At 46.4% G+C, this 17,944-nt stretch overlaps 1 protein-coding gene across 4 annotated transcripts in view; it reads right to left on the bottom strand.

Annotated features, from left to right (window-relative positions):
• Positions 1 to 17,944, bottom strand: part of LOC119963400 (calnexin-like) — an 86,062-nt gene that overhangs the window by 34,832 nt on the left and 33,286 nt on the right. For all 4 annotated transcript variants that reach the window (XM_038792465.1, XM_038792467.1, XM_038792468.1 and 1 more), the window contains one exon: positions 16,606 to 16,687. In XM_038792465.1, coding sequence (XP_038648393.1) covers positions 16,606 to 16,687 — 82 coding nt within the window. The remainder of the gene's footprint in view (positions 1 to 16,605; positions 16,688 to 17,944) is intronic.

The raw sequence follows: 17,944 nt of genomic DNA, 5'->3' as shown, positions 1-17,944 counted from the left end.
CATTCAATTGTTCGGAGGACACAGAGGAGGATGCTACAGATATCAGATCAGTCACAGCAAGGTAGCTTGTCACTGAAGGAGAGGCAGGTGTGGAAGCAATAGAGAATGAGTATAGGTGATGGTTATGTTCATCCTTCTTTTGATTATGTGTGAGCTTGGCACTTATGTGGGTCTTTAAAGCAGATGAAAACTCTTGATTAACATACCAGGGGGTGCCATTAACTACAAACTGAACTGGAACAGCCATTTGTGAATATGCAAATAAGGAGAAGGGCATTCAGCCCTTCTAGCCTGCTCCACCATTTATTAAGATCATGACTAATCTGATAGTAACCTCAAATTTATATCCCACTTATCCCTGATATTCTTTCACCCCCTTGCTTACCAAGAATCTATCCAACTGTGCTTTAAAAATATTCAAAGACTCTGCTTCCATCACCTTTTCGGGAAGAAAGTTCCAAAGACAACCCTCAAGAGTGAGAAAGGTTTCCCTAATCTCCCTTGTAAATGGGTGACCCCTTATTTTTAAACAATTACCCCTAGTTCTTGGTTCTCCCACAAGAGGAAACATCCTATCCACCCTGTAAAAACTGCTCAGATCTTGAATGTTCCGATCAAGTTGCTCCTTACTCTTCTAAACTCCAGCAAATACAAGCCTAGCCTGCCCAACTTTTCTTCATAAGACACCCCACCCATTACAGGCATTAGTCTGGTAAACCTTCTGTGAACTGCTTCCAGCGCATTTACATCCTTCCTTAAATAACGTGACCAAATTGTACACAGTACTCAAATGTGTCTCATTAGTGCTCTGTACAACTGAAGCATACTCACCTACTTTTGTATTCAATTCCCCCTCACCTTTTATATTCAATTCCCCTCACAATAAATGACACCACTCTATTCGCTTACCTAATCACTTGCTGTATCTGTACCTTTTATGATTCATGCACTAAGACAGCCAGACCCCTCTGCATCTCGAGAGCTCTGCAATCTCTCACCATTTAGATATTAAGGCTTAATTTTTATTCTTCTTGTCAAAATTGACAATTTAACATTTTCCCACATTATACTTCATTTGCGAGTTCTTTGCCCATTCACTTAACCGATCTATATCATTTTATAGCCACCTTGGGCGCAAGGCCCAACGCCGTCGTGAAACCCAGAGAGGACCTCCCGCTATTCTCCCACCCATCATGGTTGCGGAGAATCGCACCTCTTATGTCCTCCTCATAACTTACTTTCCTACCTATCTTTGTGTCATTAGAAAATTTGGCAACCATCCCTTCATTAGTCATTTGTATAAATTGTAAACAGTTAATCAGCACTGATTCTTGTGGCACACCACTAGTTACATCTTGCCAACCTGAAAAAAGAACGATTTATGCAGATTCTGCTTCTCGTTAGCCAGTAAATCTTCTATTCAAGCCAAGATTTTAGCCCCCCCACTTCCCCATCACATGAGGTTTTATTTTTCCGCAAAGCCCTTGATATGGTACTTCATTAAATGCCTTATGGAAATCTAAGTATAGTACATCTACAGTTTTGCTTTATCCACAGCGTGTTATTTTCTCAAAGAACTCCAATAAATGGGTTAAAAATGATTTCCCTTTCACAAAACCATGTTGATTTTGCCTGACTACATAGTGCTTATCCAAGTGTCCTGCTATAACATATTCATTAATAGCTTCCAACAATTTTCTTACGACAGATGTTAAGCTAACTGGCCTGTAGTTTTCTGCTTTCTGCCTTTTTTGAATAATGGAGCTATGTTTGCTAATTTCCAATCTAATGGGGCCTTTCCTGAATCTACGGAGTTTTGGAAAAGTAAAACCAATGCATCACCTATCTCACCAGACACTTCTTTTATGACCCTTGGATGAAGTCCATCAGGTCCCAGGGACTTGTTGAGCCTACAGCTCCAACAATTTACTCAGTACCACTTCTCTGGTGATTGTAATTTTTCCAAGTTCCTCCTTTCCTTCCATTTACTGATTTATAGCTGCTTCTGGGATGTTACTTGTATCCTCCATAGTGAAGGCTGGTGCAAAATACCTGTTCAATTCATCTGCTATCTCCTTGCTTTCCATTATCAATTCTCCAGACTAACTTTCTAGAAGATCAAGACTCATTTAGTTAACTATTCTTTTTCAAATATTTAGAAAAAACTCTTGCTATCTGTTTTTATTTCTGGCTAGCTTTCTCTTGTACACTAGTTTTTTTCTCCTCATTAATCATCCTTTGCCGTTCCTTATATTCTGTCTAATCTTCTACCCTGCTACCTGTCTTTGCACAATTATATGCTTTTTCTTTAAGTTTGATACTGTCTTCGCCCTCTCCAGTTAACCAGGATAAATACTGTGGCTAGAAGAACAGGTCAGAGGATAAGTAATCTGTGGTGAGTATCTCAACTCAATAACCCCCCCCCCCCCCCCCCCCCCCCCCCCCCCCCAAACACGTGTCAATCTATAAATCAGGAATGTGATGGAATATTCGTTCCTTGCCTGGATAAGTGCAGGTCCAACAACACGAGAAGCTTAACACCATCCCACACACAGCAATCCTCTTGATCAGCACCCCATCCACCACCTTAAACATTCACTTCCTCCACCACCACTGGCAGCAGTGTAGCATCTACAAGATGCACTACAGCAACTGACCAAAACTCCATAGACAGCATGACCTCTACCACCTAGAGCGAAGGGCAGCAGATACATGGGAACACGACTACCTGCAAGTTCCCATCCAAGCCTCTCGCCATCTTGACTTGAACCAAATATTGCAGTTTCTTGATCAAAATCTGGGAATTCTCTTCCTAACCGCACTGTAGGTGTATTTGCACTATATGGACAGCAACGGTTCAAGAAGGCGACTCACCACTACCTTTGCAAGGACAGTTAGGGATGGGCAATAAATTGTGGCCTTGCCAATGATTCCCACATCCAGTGAATCAATAATATACAGAGAGGTAACACCGTTTAGTCAAAGCAGCTGATTCATATAAACTAGTCTCTCCAGCAGTCCAACAGCAGATGATGACTCTTGCTACACTGAAAAATTCAGAGAATACACCACCATCTCAAGGCATGGTGTCACCTCATTCTAGTGCACCCTCCATTAGCACAATCACATCAGTGGGCTTTGTTGCACATGGACTTTGGGTGGCACAATTTATGATCACTGCACTTATGCACAGTTTGGAGGCAGTGACAGTCGGGGCTGCTATGTGATGCAGAGCTTCATGCAGATGATGGGTCTTAGGTGTCATCAGTTAAGTGGCAGATGCTTCAAGCAGCAGCATGAAATGTGAACATGTCAAAACATTCCAGAGGCAGCACAGTCCCATGCAGAAATGATGGTGCCCATCCATGCCTAGAGTAGTGATATTTCTCTGGCATGCGAGGGCATAATTTTTCGCCATTGAGAATGGAAAGGAGCGACAGATGAAGCAAAGCGTTGAGTAGATGCAGGGGTGTGCACTACTGCTTGGCCTCATTCATGAGCTGTACGGAGCAATACGTGGGCAAGCATCTCCACATTGCCCTTTCTGATCTCATATGTACTACTCTGGTTGTCTGCAATGTGTCAACCGCTGGCAAAAGGTAGGCAGAGTGAAACCAAGAACAGCTCTGTTCATGGATCATCAATCACGGATGATGGGTCGCTGATGGTAACACTAATGTTGCATGGTTGTTGAATGACTGAAGTGATTCCTGCACCAATACAAGTGACCCAAGATGTGCTAGGCTCCAGTAGGGCCCAGGTACCCAGTAGAGACAGGCCATGGCCACCTCACAACAAGGCAGCTTGGGGCAGCACCCACTAGAAGCAAATGCCTCAATGTATGGACCAACACTGGCTTTCATTGGGCGATTTTTAATGAGAGTTAAATGTCTTAATATGCAATGCATACCAACTCGTTTATTTTTCTGCTTCTGTTGATAGAAACCTTACATGGAATCGAACATATGGATGGTCTGCACTTGTGACAATTGTGCTGACAGATCAGATGTAGAGATGGCAAGGGCCCTATATGTAAAGTCAGCAGGTTCTCTAAGTGAACCTGAATTGAACTTTGTGAATCTGTTGATTAGAGAGTCGAGTCTCTCCCTTTTTCACACATCACTGCCCAACCCGTTTCGCATATCAAGTCCAGCGAGCCATCTTCCGATCTCAACAGTTGTGAGGCACATCATCTTCATTCTCCTTTGAGGATGTTGCTTGCTCAGTAACTTCCTGTTGGCAGTACGAGTACCCTTTGGAACGCCAGGTTTTACGTGCACAATAATCAACAAAGAATTATGACTGCCAAGTTACTCCACAATTCAACTGTTTCTCAGATCCTGGGCGAAATTCTCCCAAAGGGAGACAAAGTGCCGGCGCCGGAGTGAAACCTGGAGTGTTTCAGAGGCCGTTCCTCGCCCCCTATTCTTCCCCCCCCCCCCCCCCCTAGGGCTAGGAGCGGCGGCACGTCAATCAGGCGTGCCGTGACGCTTGCGTCAAAGCTGCGCGGCCTGAATGACGCCGCTGCCGGCACCTAAATGACGTCACCCGTGCATGTGCGGTTGCCGTCTTCCCCTCCGCTGCCCTGCAAGACATGGCGGCTTGATCTTGCGGGGTGGCGGAGGGAAAAGAGTGCGTCTTTTAGAGAGGCCGGCCCGATGATCGGTGGGCACCGATCGCGGGCCAGACCCCTCCTGAGCACGCCCCTGGTGCTCGATCCTCCCTCCGCCCCCCACAAGCAGCGGTCGCGCGATGTTCACGCCAGCAGCGACCAGGTGTGGTTGGCGCCGGCGTGAACCGGTCAGGTTCGGCAGGCCGCTCGGCCCATCCAGGGCGGAGAATCGCCGCTCAACTGGAGCAGCGATTCTCCGAGCGGCCTGTCGCAAAACGCAACACGCCATTTTGGGGGGAGGGGGGTGGTGGGAGAATCGCGTGGGGGTGCTAGGGCACATCATGGAACGCCAGGTTTTACGTGCACAGCAATCAACAGGCGTGATTCGCCTGGCACTCCCGCGATTCCCCTACCCGGCGTGGGGGTCGGAGAATCTCGCCCCCTGCTTCCACTGGGTGAAACTCCTCTGTCCATCCCATACACCACTTGTAAAGCTGGAAAAAGGTAGACAAATACCTGACAATTGGCTGTTTAACCACATTAATCACTTGCTTGCAACTGATGTATCTAATACTAATCTACTCCATTTAAATTGGTCAGCTGGACAATGCCAGGAAGGCAGCTCAAGCTTAGGTAATTTTACCAGTTCCATGGTGATGGGAACGGAGGTGGAGGCCAGTAAACACAGCCCTAAGCTATCTTTTCAGAGATTCTGCCAGACTTTTCATTGAAAATGAAAAAAATGAAAATCGCTTATTGTCACGAGTAGGCTTCAAATGAAGTTACTGTGAAAAGCCCCTAGTCGCCCCATTCCAGCGCCTGTTCGGGGAGGCTGTTACGGGAATCGAACTGTGCTGCTGGCCCGCTTGGTCTGCTTTCAAAGCCAGCGATTTAGCCCTGTGCTAAACAGCCCCATAAGAGTATTTCCATAAATTTTTGGGGTTAAAAAAATTAACAAATGCAAATTTCCAAAGGCAAGCAACTGCCTTATTTGCTTATTTTAAGGTGATTAGTCTGCCACTTAAGTCTATCAAGGGGAATTTCCTCAGTAATCTGCAGCATTGTTTATGTCACTCCACAAGTATATAGGGGGTTTTGTACTGAGCAGTGGAGGTTTGCTGGCCACACAAGGGGCTTTGGCTTGTCTGGATCCTGTTTAGCCTGGACCATGCCCGCAGTGCTGGTTCAAAGCTTGCCATTCAACAGATGGGGTTTGTCACAAGGAACTAGTTAGTGATTTCCCATGTTTCCCATTCCTTGATCCAAAGGCTTTTTGCTGATAGATTATGCTCAGGAAGGATCTTAGGGACAATGCATTCACACTGCACCCCCTGTCAGTACCCAGGTTCCTGGGGAAGCAAATGATCCTGCCAGAAGACCGAATTAAAAGAGAAACTTACGGAAGTGAAGAGTCCCCTTGCGGAACAGTCTCAACACAAGCAGCAATCTGGCTTTATGGCAATAGTTCATGCTCTTCACATCTTACTACTTATGTTGATGGCCTGTCAGCTGCTAAGCAAATCCTCTTTTTTTCCAAATAGTAAAATTTACCAACTTGTAAAATCTTCTTTGAACACATTGCACAAAAAGCAAAACAACATTATCAACAGAAATCCCTCTTTTAAAGCACTGCATCTCCATATCACGGCATCAAATAATTTCTCCTTCCCAAACATGTCAGTCTTTCTTAGTTTCAATTGTAATTTCTTAATTTCAAATTCCCAATTCAAAAAGCAGAATGATAAACAATTGGGAGATTTCATGAAAGCGATAGGGTGGGACCAGTGTACAAATTCAGTACCAGTTCTACAAAGTGAACACAACATTTGAAGAAGTTTAAAATTCTATTAAGGTGGACATTTCACTTTCATTGTCAATCTCAGGTAGACATAAAAGATCCCATGACACATTTTTAAGAGCAGAGGTCTCCCCAGCATCCTGGCTTAATCCCCATCAGCAGAGAAGGAGGCATTTGGCCTATCAACTCTGCAACAAATAGCAATCCAGTTAATCTCACATCCTGGTTCTTTCTCCAAATTGTTGCAATTCTTCCTTTTATCAATTTCCCTTTTGAAAGTTACAAAATGAAACTATCTCCACCGCCCTATCATTCCTGATCCCAATTACATATTTGCATTAAAAAGAATTTGATGTCACATCTGGCTCTTTTGACAACCATGTTATATCTGGTCCATCTAGTAAATACTGGGGTACACCACTGTATATCTCTTCTATCTGAAAAGCCTGTCTTCAGCACAACTGTTTTCTATCCATGAGCTAATTTTGTGTCTATGTTGCTGCAGCCCGTTTTATCCCATGTGGTTCAGTTTTGATAACAACCCAATTATGTGGTGCTTGCTGGTTTAGCTCAGTTGATTAGACAGCTAGTTTATGATGCAGAGCAAGGCCATCAGTGTGGGTTCAATTCCTGTACCAGCTGAGGTTATTCATGAAGGCCCCACCTTCTCAACCTTGCCCCTCACCCGAGGTGTGGTGATCCTCGGGTTAAAAGGTTAAATCACCAGCAGTCAGCTCTCCCCCTCAAGGGGGAAAAGCAGCCTATGATCATTTGGGACTATGGTGACTTTACCTTATCATACCTGCCTGAAAGTGCACATGCACTTCCCTAAACCAGTCTAATATTTCATTCAAAATAAACTCAAATGATGTTAATCAAATGCACAAGCTCTCCTTTCTTATCCCATGCTTGTCTATTTGGCTGATATTGTTTGTGAAAGCTTTCCCATCTAACATGCCTATTTAAAAAATATATTTCATGGGATCTGAGTGTCATTGGCAAGGCTATTCATAATTGCCTCGGAGAAGACAATGCAAGCCACCTTCTTGAGCTGCAGTCCATCTGATTCTGCTGCTGGGAAGAGATTTCCAGGATTTTGATCCAAAAATAGTGAAGGAACACCGATGTAGTTCCAAGTTAGGATTGTGTGCAACTTGGAGGGGAACTTAACAGGTGGTGGTGTTTACATGCATCTGCTGCTCGTTCATCTAGGTCACCAGTTTGGAAGGTGCTGTTGAAGAAGCCTCATTGAACTGCTGCACTGCATCTTGTATAAAGTACACAATGCCACCACCATGCGTTGGTGGTGGGGGAATGAATCTTTAAGTTGGTAAATGGGTGCAAAAAAGTAGGCTGCTTTGTCTTTTTATGGTGTCGAGCTTCTTGAATGCTGTTACAGCCACACTCATCGAGGCAAGGGGCGAGTATCCCATCACACCCCTGAATATGATTATATTCAAGGCTGAGTTACACAGATTTTTGATCGACAAAGGAGTTAAGGATTATTGGGGGCAGGTAGGAAGATGGAGTTAAGGCCACCATCAGATCAGTCAAAACCTTATTGAATGAAGGAGCAGGCTCAATGAGCTGTCTTACTCCCTATTTCTTACGATGGGGCAAAAATTGACCAGAGTGGATTTGTCCTGCATTTTGTAGACTGGACGTACCTTCTATTTTAAAAATAAATTTAGAGTACCCAATTCTCTTTTTTTTCCAATTAAAGGGCAATTTAGCGTGGCTAGTTCACCTACCCTGCACATCTTTTTGGTTTGTGATGATGAAACCCACGCACACACTGGGAGAATGTACAAACTTCACACAGACAGTGACCCGGGGCTGAGATCGAACCCGGGTCCTCAGCACCGTGAGGGCAGCAGTGTTAACCACTGCTTCACCCTCAGATGGGACATCCCTAAAACCTTCCTCGCAAAGTCCCTCCCTTGTATGTACCAGAAACTCTCCTCCCACTCCAGCCCAAACATCTCATTCCTCCAAGCTTATAAACGATCCTCCCAGAAACAGATCCTTCATCTCCTTAATCCCCCTCTCCTCCCATCCCTGGAACCTTGCATCCATCCTCCCCTGCTCAAATCCATGATTCCCCCTGATCGGCATCCCAACCTAAAGTGCTGCCAGAACTGCCTCAGAATGGTCAGCGTGGCTACCACCACCGGACTTCTTGAATACTTCCCTGGAGCCAAAGGGAGCGGTGCCATTGCCAGCGTCCGCAACCCCCACCCCCTACACGAACCAACCTCCATCCTCACCCACAAAGTCTCCACCTCCCTATTCCAACCCTGTACCTTCCTTGCATTAGCCCAGTAATAATACCTCAAATTTGGGGGGCCTAATTCCCCGACTGTTGTCCCCTTTGCAGTACCACTTTCCTTATCCTGGCCACCTTCCCTGCCCAGACAAACAAATAAATCAGCCTATCCACCCCTTTCAAAAACACCTTGGGCAAAAAGACCAGGAAAGACCAGGGGGTCTTTCTACTGCCTGCACCAACGACAGAGGAAGGTTATCCCACCTCAACAAATCTGCCTTCACCCTCCAAACTTAAAAAACTGAACTTCTGAAGACCTGCCCAGTCCCAGGCCACCTGCACCCCCAGATACCCAAAATGACGCTGCCACAAGAATGGAACCCCCCTGACCCCAACTTCTGCCCCTGGAGCGGAAACCAAAAAATACTCATGTTTCCCCAAATTGAGCTTGTACCCAGAAAACGCCCCAAATCTTTGAAGCAAACCCATTTTGTCCCCCATCGAGGAGTCCCTGGAATGGAAACCACAAAATACTCCTCAATCACCTTCCCCTTCTTCCTATCGTATCACAGAAACTCTGGTCCGCCAATAAAAAAAGAAAAAACAAATACTCCTGATCTCCTGGGTGTAAAAACCTCCACGAGTCAAACCCTTGCATTTAGACTACTCCAAACCTCACACCTACTGCTTTCACCCGACCAAAGGCTGCCTGTCTGCTCCGCAGCTCCACCGTCAGATCTTGGTATATACATATACCAAGGAGCTGGTTTAGCACAGGGTTAAATCGCTGGCTTTGAAAGCAGGCGCCGGAATGTGACGACTAGGGGTTTTTGCACAGTAACTTCATTTGAAGCCTACTTGTGACAAGAAGCGATTTTCTTTTCATTTCATACCAACGTCTTCCCACTTCACCTCTCACTTCTGCTTTGCCCAAATCAAAACCTTCTCCTTCACATGGCAGACTATAACCGCCCTTGGTGGCTCATTTGTTTTAAGCTTCGCCCGGAGCGACCGATGGGCCCTGTGCAAGTCAGAGGGAGGGCTCTTCTCCCTTCCCCATCAACTTGGCGAACATGTCCACAAAGTACTCTCCACCTCCAAAGGCAAGACCAGGATGTCTCCTTGACCTGGTCCAGGGCCTCCACTTCGGCTCTTGGCCCCTTATTGACCTCAGTCACCCTCATGAACTGGTTACTATCCTGCGACAATGCCTCCTCCAGCCCCTTCATCTTCTCCCCTTGCTCCCGCACCACCATTGGCATCCTTGTAAATGCAGCCTTTATCGAGGCAAGCATCTTCTCCACCCACTCTTTGAGCGAGGTCATCATCTCCCTCTGATGCACCTCTAAATGCTTGGCAAACTGCCTTTCAAACTCCCCGATGCCACTGTCAGAATTTCAAGGGTAATGGGAGCAGCCTCACCCGATGAACTAACACCCTCCAACTTCTCTCCTGGTGGACTCAACAGCACTCGCCAGTGGACTTCGCTCACCCCTTTCCTTCCGTGACCTTTCTTCTGGAACTTTGACATTCCACAGATTCCTTAAAGCTTCCCACACCAACTCATCCCAAAAGTACCCGAGACCAGGCATAAAGATCAGAAAATCAAAGACTTAAGAGCCACCCAACATGCATCTTCATGTTGCCTGTGAAGTCCCAGTACCCAGCATCTTCAATAGTTTCTGGATATTGAATTGGCTGAAGATTGGCATCAGTGATGCTGGGAAAATCAGGAGGAGGCAGAGATGGATCATTTACTCAGCACTTCCGGCTGAAGACGTCTGCAAATGTCTCAAACCTGTCTTTTGCACTGATGTGCTGGGTTGCCCCATTAATTGATGATGGAGATAATTGTGGACCAACCTTCTCTAGCTAGTTGTTCAATTGTCCACTATCATTCATGACTGGATGTGGCAGGACTGCAGAGCTTTGTCCGATCCATTAACAGTTGGATTACCTCTGCTTCTGTGATTTGTCATCAAAGTAATCTTGTGTTGTAGCTTAACCAGGTTGACACCTTGGGTTTAGGTACCCCTTGTTTAGGTTTAGGTTTCATACTGGTTGGTTCCCTCATCATCTGCCACAGGCCCTGTCTGACAAATATGCTCCACAGGATTCAGCCAGTTTGGTCAGTGGTGGTACAAGCCCTTGGTGATCGTCATTAAAGTCCCCTAGCCAGAGTATATTCTGTAACCTGCCACCTTTAGTGCTTCTTCCATGTCGTGTTTAACATGGATATGGATACAGTGGTGGTGCCAGAGGCCTGAAGGATTGCAATGATTACACCCTTGCTCCACAATGGGGCAATGGGTAAACCTGAAATGTGGCAAATAGACAAATAAGGAGGAAGCCTCCTATTCATTACCATTTGCTGTCCACCCTCATCCAAGGATGATTTAGAGAGAGATTGTGATTAGCAGCTCAATTTTCCAGCCTTTATTCCTTATACAATCTAGGAAGCAAAGCATCGCATCCAGGTGACTTATCTAGTTTTGGTGAAAACCTTATTTCATTTGTATTTTAGTTATGCCTCCTCCTGATCCAGTATCTCGGCAACTTCTCTGTTGACCATAGCTTTTGCAATTAACCAATTTTTGGAAAACACAGATATTTAATACCCACTTAGTAACTCAGCCACAACTTCAATTTTTACCAATAGATCTCCATTTTCGTTCTTAATTAATTCCTCTCCCCTAACAACCCTTAAAATTGGATTCCCTTTTATGTGAGCCACAAATCTGTTCTTGTACTCATCCTTTGCCTGCCAGATTTCCTTTTATATTTCTCTGCACTCTTAAGTTTCAGCCCGTTTTTCTCTTGTATTATCCACTTTAGCCAATCATCAATCTGTGGGCAGTGCAAAGACAAGGATAATGCATCATGTTAGTGTCAGCATCAACAGTTCAGAGTTGTTAGAACTTGGTAATGATTGTGAGGTGAAATTTGGAATATTGCAAGCATCATTAGTGACATTGGGTGCAATCTACCGGCCATTCTGCACCCAAAAAGTGGCGCAACATAGCTGGTAAATGGCGGGAGACCCCTGGGATTTACCCGGCTCGTGCATTTTCCCGTACCAGCCTCCCCGGACAGGCGTCGGAATGTGGCGACTAGGGGCTTTTCACAGTAACTTCATTGAAGCCTACTCGTGACAATAAGCGATTTTCATTTTTCATTTCATCTAACACGATCTCATGAGACGTCGCAATATGAAGCCTGCCCATTGTGGGCGGAATCACTTTTTGGCAAATCTGCATGTTAGAGCGAGCCAGCTAATCTCACTCACATACGCAGTTCCCCGAGGTAACCAAGAGTTGGGATCTATCCACTTTGCCTTGGAGACCTCGGGTGAGCGCCATTCAGTGCTGGTCTTCACAAACGATGACCAGACAGAATGGCACTCGTGAGGGTCTCCCAAGCGATTGGAGGAGCTTGCCCTCTGGGCAGGGTGGCACCCTGGCACTGGAGGCACCTGGTCACCACCAGCATGGAGGATGGCATTTTTCACACTGCAGTGACTGGGCCGGGAACCCCCTTATAGTGCATCAGGAGCCCGAGAGAGAGCAAGATGGGTGCGCGTTCCCCAACGAGGCCTGTATCTAACCAGATGGCCGTTAGATAGCGGGGCGCTTCTCACGGTGCGAACGCTGGGAAACACGCGACTAAACATGCTCGCTTTGGGACTCTATTCCCATTTGGTTCAATTGGGACCGATTCTCCGCTGCCCACGACGGGTTGGAGAATAGCGGGAGGGCCATCCCGACAATTTTCACGGCCTCCCGCTATTCTACCCCACCCCCCCCCCCCCCCGACACGAATCGCTGCTCGCCGTTTTTTACGGCGAACAGCGATTCTCCACAGGTCGATTGGCCGAATACCGCGGAGTTTACGGCCGTTTTCACGGCCACGATCACACCTGCTTTCAGCGTTCGTGAACACGGCCGCAAAGTGCCCGTCCCGGACAACCATGGCACCGATTGGCACGGCCGCACCACGGCCGTGCCAAGGGTGGCATGGGCTTGCGATCAGCGGGGACCAATCGCGGGCAGTGGGTCCGATACCCGCGCACTATTTGTTCTTCCGCCGCCCCGCAGGATCAGTCCGCGGGGCGGCTGAGGGGCATGACGGCCCGCACATGCACGGGTTTTGACGCGTCTACGTGATGTCGTCATCCGCGCATGCGCGGGTTGGAGCCGTCCAACCCGCGCATGCGCGGCTGATGTCATCGTGCGCGTCAGCCGCCGTGACTCTTGGCGGGCGGAGTTAGCGACGTTCGCTAACTCCGCGTTGCCGTGATTCCCCCCGGCCCCGATACTAGCCCCGCCCGGGGGGGGGGGGGGGAAGAGAATCGGGTCCCGGGACGGAGCTCCGAGGCTGGCGTGAAACACGGCCAGTTTCACGCCAGCCTTCACGGCACACCGGATTTACGGAGAATCGCGCCCATTATCTTTGAATGACAATGCAAATATTAGAGTGGGCTCAGAAAAAACGAGTACAACCATCTTAATTTAACTGACTTTCCCAATTACTATCGAAGGCCACAAGGATTTTGCACAGGGCATCAGTTGTTTTCTTTTCCGTTATTCTTTCATGGGATGTGGGACATCGTTTTAAGACCAGCATTTGTTGTTTGTTCCCCTGCTGTCCTTGAACAGAGTCCCTTGCTAGGCCATTTCAGATGGCAGCTAAATGACAACCACGTTGCTGTGGATCTGGAGTCACATGTAGGCCAGACCATATCAGGATGGCAGATTTCCTTCCCTAAAAGGACATCAGTAAACCAGGTGGGTTTTTACAACAATTAATATCAGTGGTCATGGTCACCATTACAGTGACCAGCTTTCAATTCCGTTTTTTATTAATTGAATTTAAATTCCACAAGCTGCTGTAGTGGAATTTGAAACCATGAACCCAGAGCAATAGCTTGGACATGATTATTAGTCCTGTGACATTTAAAAAAAAAACGCATTTTATTCAAACTTGTATCAAAGTAGGTTACAACAAATAAACACCCCCCGCGGGAAACATTCTTCCCAACAAACAACGATACAGTTTGTACACATTTTTCTCCTTTTTCACCCCCCCCCCCCCCCCCCCCCGCGATGACCAGCTCCTCAAACACGGTCACAAACATCCCCCACCTTTTCTCAAACTCCCCTGGGGAGCCCCTGAACTCATACTTTATCTTCTCTAACCGCAGGAAGTCATACAGGTCACCTAACCGTGCTGCTACCCCTGGTGGCGATGCCGACCGCCACTCCAGCAAAATCCGTCGCCGTGCAATCAGAGAGGAGAAGGCCAAGACATCTTATTAGCCCTGTGACATGACCACTATGTTCTCTCTATATTTAATATACTATTTTGAAAATGCAAACAACTTTATATATAAAGTCTACACACATTCCCAGTATCAACCAGATTGGGTAAGGCCAACAGGCTTTCATCTGTAAAACTTATGTTAGTGGATCAGTTAAGTTTCTACAATGATCTGTGAAGCTTCAATGGTAACGGTGCTGATACTAGCTTTTACAACAAAAAAATCATTCATGGGATGTGGCCGTTGCTGGCAGGCCAGCATTTAACGCCCATTCTTAACTACACTTCAAAAGAGGAGGAGCTGCCTTCTAGAACCGCTGCAGTTCATGTGGTGTTAGGTACACCCATAGTGCTGTTAGGGAGAGAACTCCAAGATGTTGACCCACTGACATTAAAGGAACGGTGATATATTTCCAAGTCAGGATAGTGTGTGGCTTGGAGAGTAACTTGCAAATGGTGGTGTTCCAATGCATCGGTTGCCCTCGTCCTTCTAGATAGAAAAGTGGTCATGGATGTGGAAGGTGTATTCTAAGGAATCTTGGTGAATTCCTAAAGTGCATCTTGTAGATGGTACACACTGCTGCCACTGTGCATCAATGGTGGAGGGAGTGAATATTTATGGAAGGGGTGCCAATCAGTGGACTGCTTGGTCCTGAATGGTGTCAAGATTCTGGAGTGCTGTTGGAGCTGCACTCTTTCAGGCAAGTGGAGAGCATTGTATCACACACTTGACTTGAGCATAGTAGCCTGGAGGAGAGTCACTCGCTGCAGAATTCCTGGCCTCAGACCTGCTCTTAATTTTTTTCAAATAAATTTGGAGTACCCAATTCATTTTTTCCAATTAAGAGAAAATTTAGTGTGGTCAATCCACCTAACATGCACATCTTTGGGTTGTGGGGGCGAAACCCACGCAAACACAGGGAGAATGTGCAAACTCCACATGGACACTCAGACCTGCTCTTATAGCCACAGTATTTATATGGCTAGTCCAGTTCAATTTCTGGTCAAAGGTAACCCCTAGGATACTGGGCAGCATGGTAGCATAGTGTTTAGCACAGTTGCTGCACAGCTCCAGGGTTCCAGGTTCGATTCCCGGCTTGGGTCACTGTCTGTGTGGAGTCTGCACGTTTTCCGTGTGCGCATGGGTTTCCGCCGGGTGCTCTGGTTTCCTCCACAGTCCAAAGGTGTGCAGGTTAGGTGGATTGGACATGATAAATTGCCCCTAGTGTCCAAAAGAGTTGGGTGGGGTTACTGGATTATGAGGATAGGGTGGAGGCGTGGGCTTAAGTAGGTTGCTCTTTCCAAGGGTTGGTACAGTCGATGGGCCGAATGGCCTCCTTCTGCACTGTAAATTCTATGATTCTATAATAGTGGGGGATTCAGCAGTGGTAATGTCAAGGGAACATAGGAACTAGGAACAAAGTATGCAATTCAGCCCTTTGAGCCTGCTGCGCCATTCAATCAGATCATGGCTGATCTCTTCCTGGTCTCAAATGCATCCCCCTGCCTGTAGCCCATATCCCTTTAACATGATTTTTTAAAACCAAAATATATCTATCTATGTTTCTTGAAAAAAGGGGCAATGGTTAGATTCTCCCTTATTGGAAATGGTCATTGCCGGGTACTTCTATGGCATGAATGTTATTTGCCACTTGTTAGCCCAAGCCACCCCCCCCCACTTTGAGGGCTCCTGCATGCATACTCGGCCAAATGTTGCCTTGATGTCACGGGCAGTCATTCTCACTTCACTCCAGATGCTGTTTCATGATATCACATCGAATTGGCTGAAGTCTAGCATCTGTGATGCTGGGGACTTCTGGAGGCGGCCAAGATGGATAACCCACTTGGCATTTCTGGCTGAAGGTGGTTACAAATGCTTCAGCCTTATATGCCGAGTTATGCCTCATTGTTGAGGATGGGGTTATTTGTGGAGCCTCCTTCTCCAGTGACTGGAAATGGCAGGACTGAAGAGCTTAGATCTGATCTGTTGGCTGTGGGATTGCTTAGCTCTATCGCATGCTGCTTATGTTGATTGGCAGACATGTAGTCCTGAGTAGTAGCTTCATCAGATTGTCACTTCATTTTTACTTATGCCTGGTGCTGCTCCTGACATATCATCCTGCACTCCTCAGTAAACCAGGATGATCCCTTAGTTTACCAGAGAGCGGGGGATATGCTGGGTCAGGAGGTTGCAGATTGTGGTCAAATAAAACTCTGCTGCTGATGGTTCACAGCGCCTCATGGATGCCCAAATGCAGATTTATTTATTTTAACCGAATTCAAATTCTCAAACTAGAATCACGGTAGTCCACCATCATTGCTATATTTTACTCTTGGGTTAATCTCAACCCAGTGTAGGGGAAAAGGGTGCAGAGTTGAGGAAGGATGCAAAATTGAACGAAAAACTTGTTCTTGCTGGTCACCATTAATTATGAACTTGTTGAAAGTCAGGAAAGGAGGGTAAGACTCAGCTGTGATGTGCCCATTAAGCACAGGCAGGAACAGAGTAGTCAACAATTGCTAGTGACAATAGCAGGCTATTCCAAGATGACCCACTATCGACACAATGCAGGCAGGGAAAAAAAGCCCTTCCAATAGTGATTGAATACTTACTAAATTCAGGTCATCTGTATGTGAAAGCAACTTTAGATATGCACCACCGCAGTCAATGCCATTTTGGAAATTCACTTCATACCTGAAAAAAAAAGTACACAAAACAATTGTGCATATAATCAGTCATCTACTCCTGACATTTCCAGAGGTGGCTAAACCAGAAATCTCTTATTCGGACTCTCAGTTTCATGGTTTTGACAAACGTTTTGTTGGATAAACAAATCATGTTGAATTTTGTTATGGAGCAAGCACACCCAAAACTACAGGGTGGTAAGTCAAGAATGCAAGGTTAAAACGTTCTTTTTCCTCAATTCCGTACCTGTTGGTCAGGCCCGGTCCCTATTTCTGTTACGTTTTACTTTACAGCATGTTTCACTTTTGCTGCTGACCTCCAGTTTCCAGTTCCAGGCAGCAACAGCTTCTGCCAGCATGTACTTCGACCACACTTCAGTACCCACTTGAGAGAGTTATGATCAGGTGAGAAGGAATGAAATGGTTTCCCTGTATTCAACCTCTGTGGTTGGACACACATCACACCCACTAGAAATAAGGGGAGTTGAGCCCAATAAAGAGTATACATTTTAGTATCCTTCGATTATCCTTGAGGCATCGATTTTAAACACTGTGGCCTATCTAGGTTAGATGGTTTCTTGGATGTGGTCAGATGTAGATGTTGCAACAATTATTAGATCTCGTTTGCTGGTAGGTGTCTGGTAGAGTTGGAGAGAGCGTTTGAGGAGTAGCAAGAGCGAGAAGCCCATTTCCTCTGCTGAAGACCTTCTTGACACCACCTTTGTCACTTGCGATCTCTCAAGTGGCAGGCCAGCCTTGCTTTGAAAACACTTCATCTACTGTCAACCCTTAAAAGCCTGCTTCAGTGGCCTGTACAGAGTATCAAAGAAGCTTGTGGAGGTAAACTTGCACCGCAGTCCACAAGAAAAGCAATGGCTATGTCATATCAACATAATAAAACAATATCACAGCCAAGAGGAGGACAAGCAGCTAATGGTCTCACCAATAACAACAAACCTGGCAGCACGGTAGCATTGTGGATAGCACAATTGCTTCACAGCTCCAGGGTCCCAGGTTCGATTCCGGCTTGGGTCACTGTCTGTGCGGAGACTGCACATCCTCCCCGTATGTGCGTGGGTTTCCTCCGGGTGCTCCGGTTTCCTCCCATATTCCAAAGATGTGCAGGTTAGGTGGATTGGCCATGATAAATTGCCCTTAGTGTCCAAAATTGCCCTTAGTGTTGGGTGGGGTTACTGGGTTATGGGGATAGGGTGGAGGTGTTGACCTTGGGTAGGGTGCTCTTTCCAAGAGCCGGTGCAGACTCGAT

This window comes from Scyliorhinus canicula, chromosome 3, assembly GCF_902713615.1.
Source record: "Scyliorhinus canicula chromosome 3, sScyCan1.1, whole genome shotgun sequence".
Classification (NCBI taxonomy): Eukaryota; Metazoa; Chordata; class Chondrichthyes; order Carcharhiniformes; family Scyliorhinidae; genus Scyliorhinus; species Scyliorhinus canicula.
This window is presented reverse-complemented; position numbering and strand designations above follow the sequence as displayed.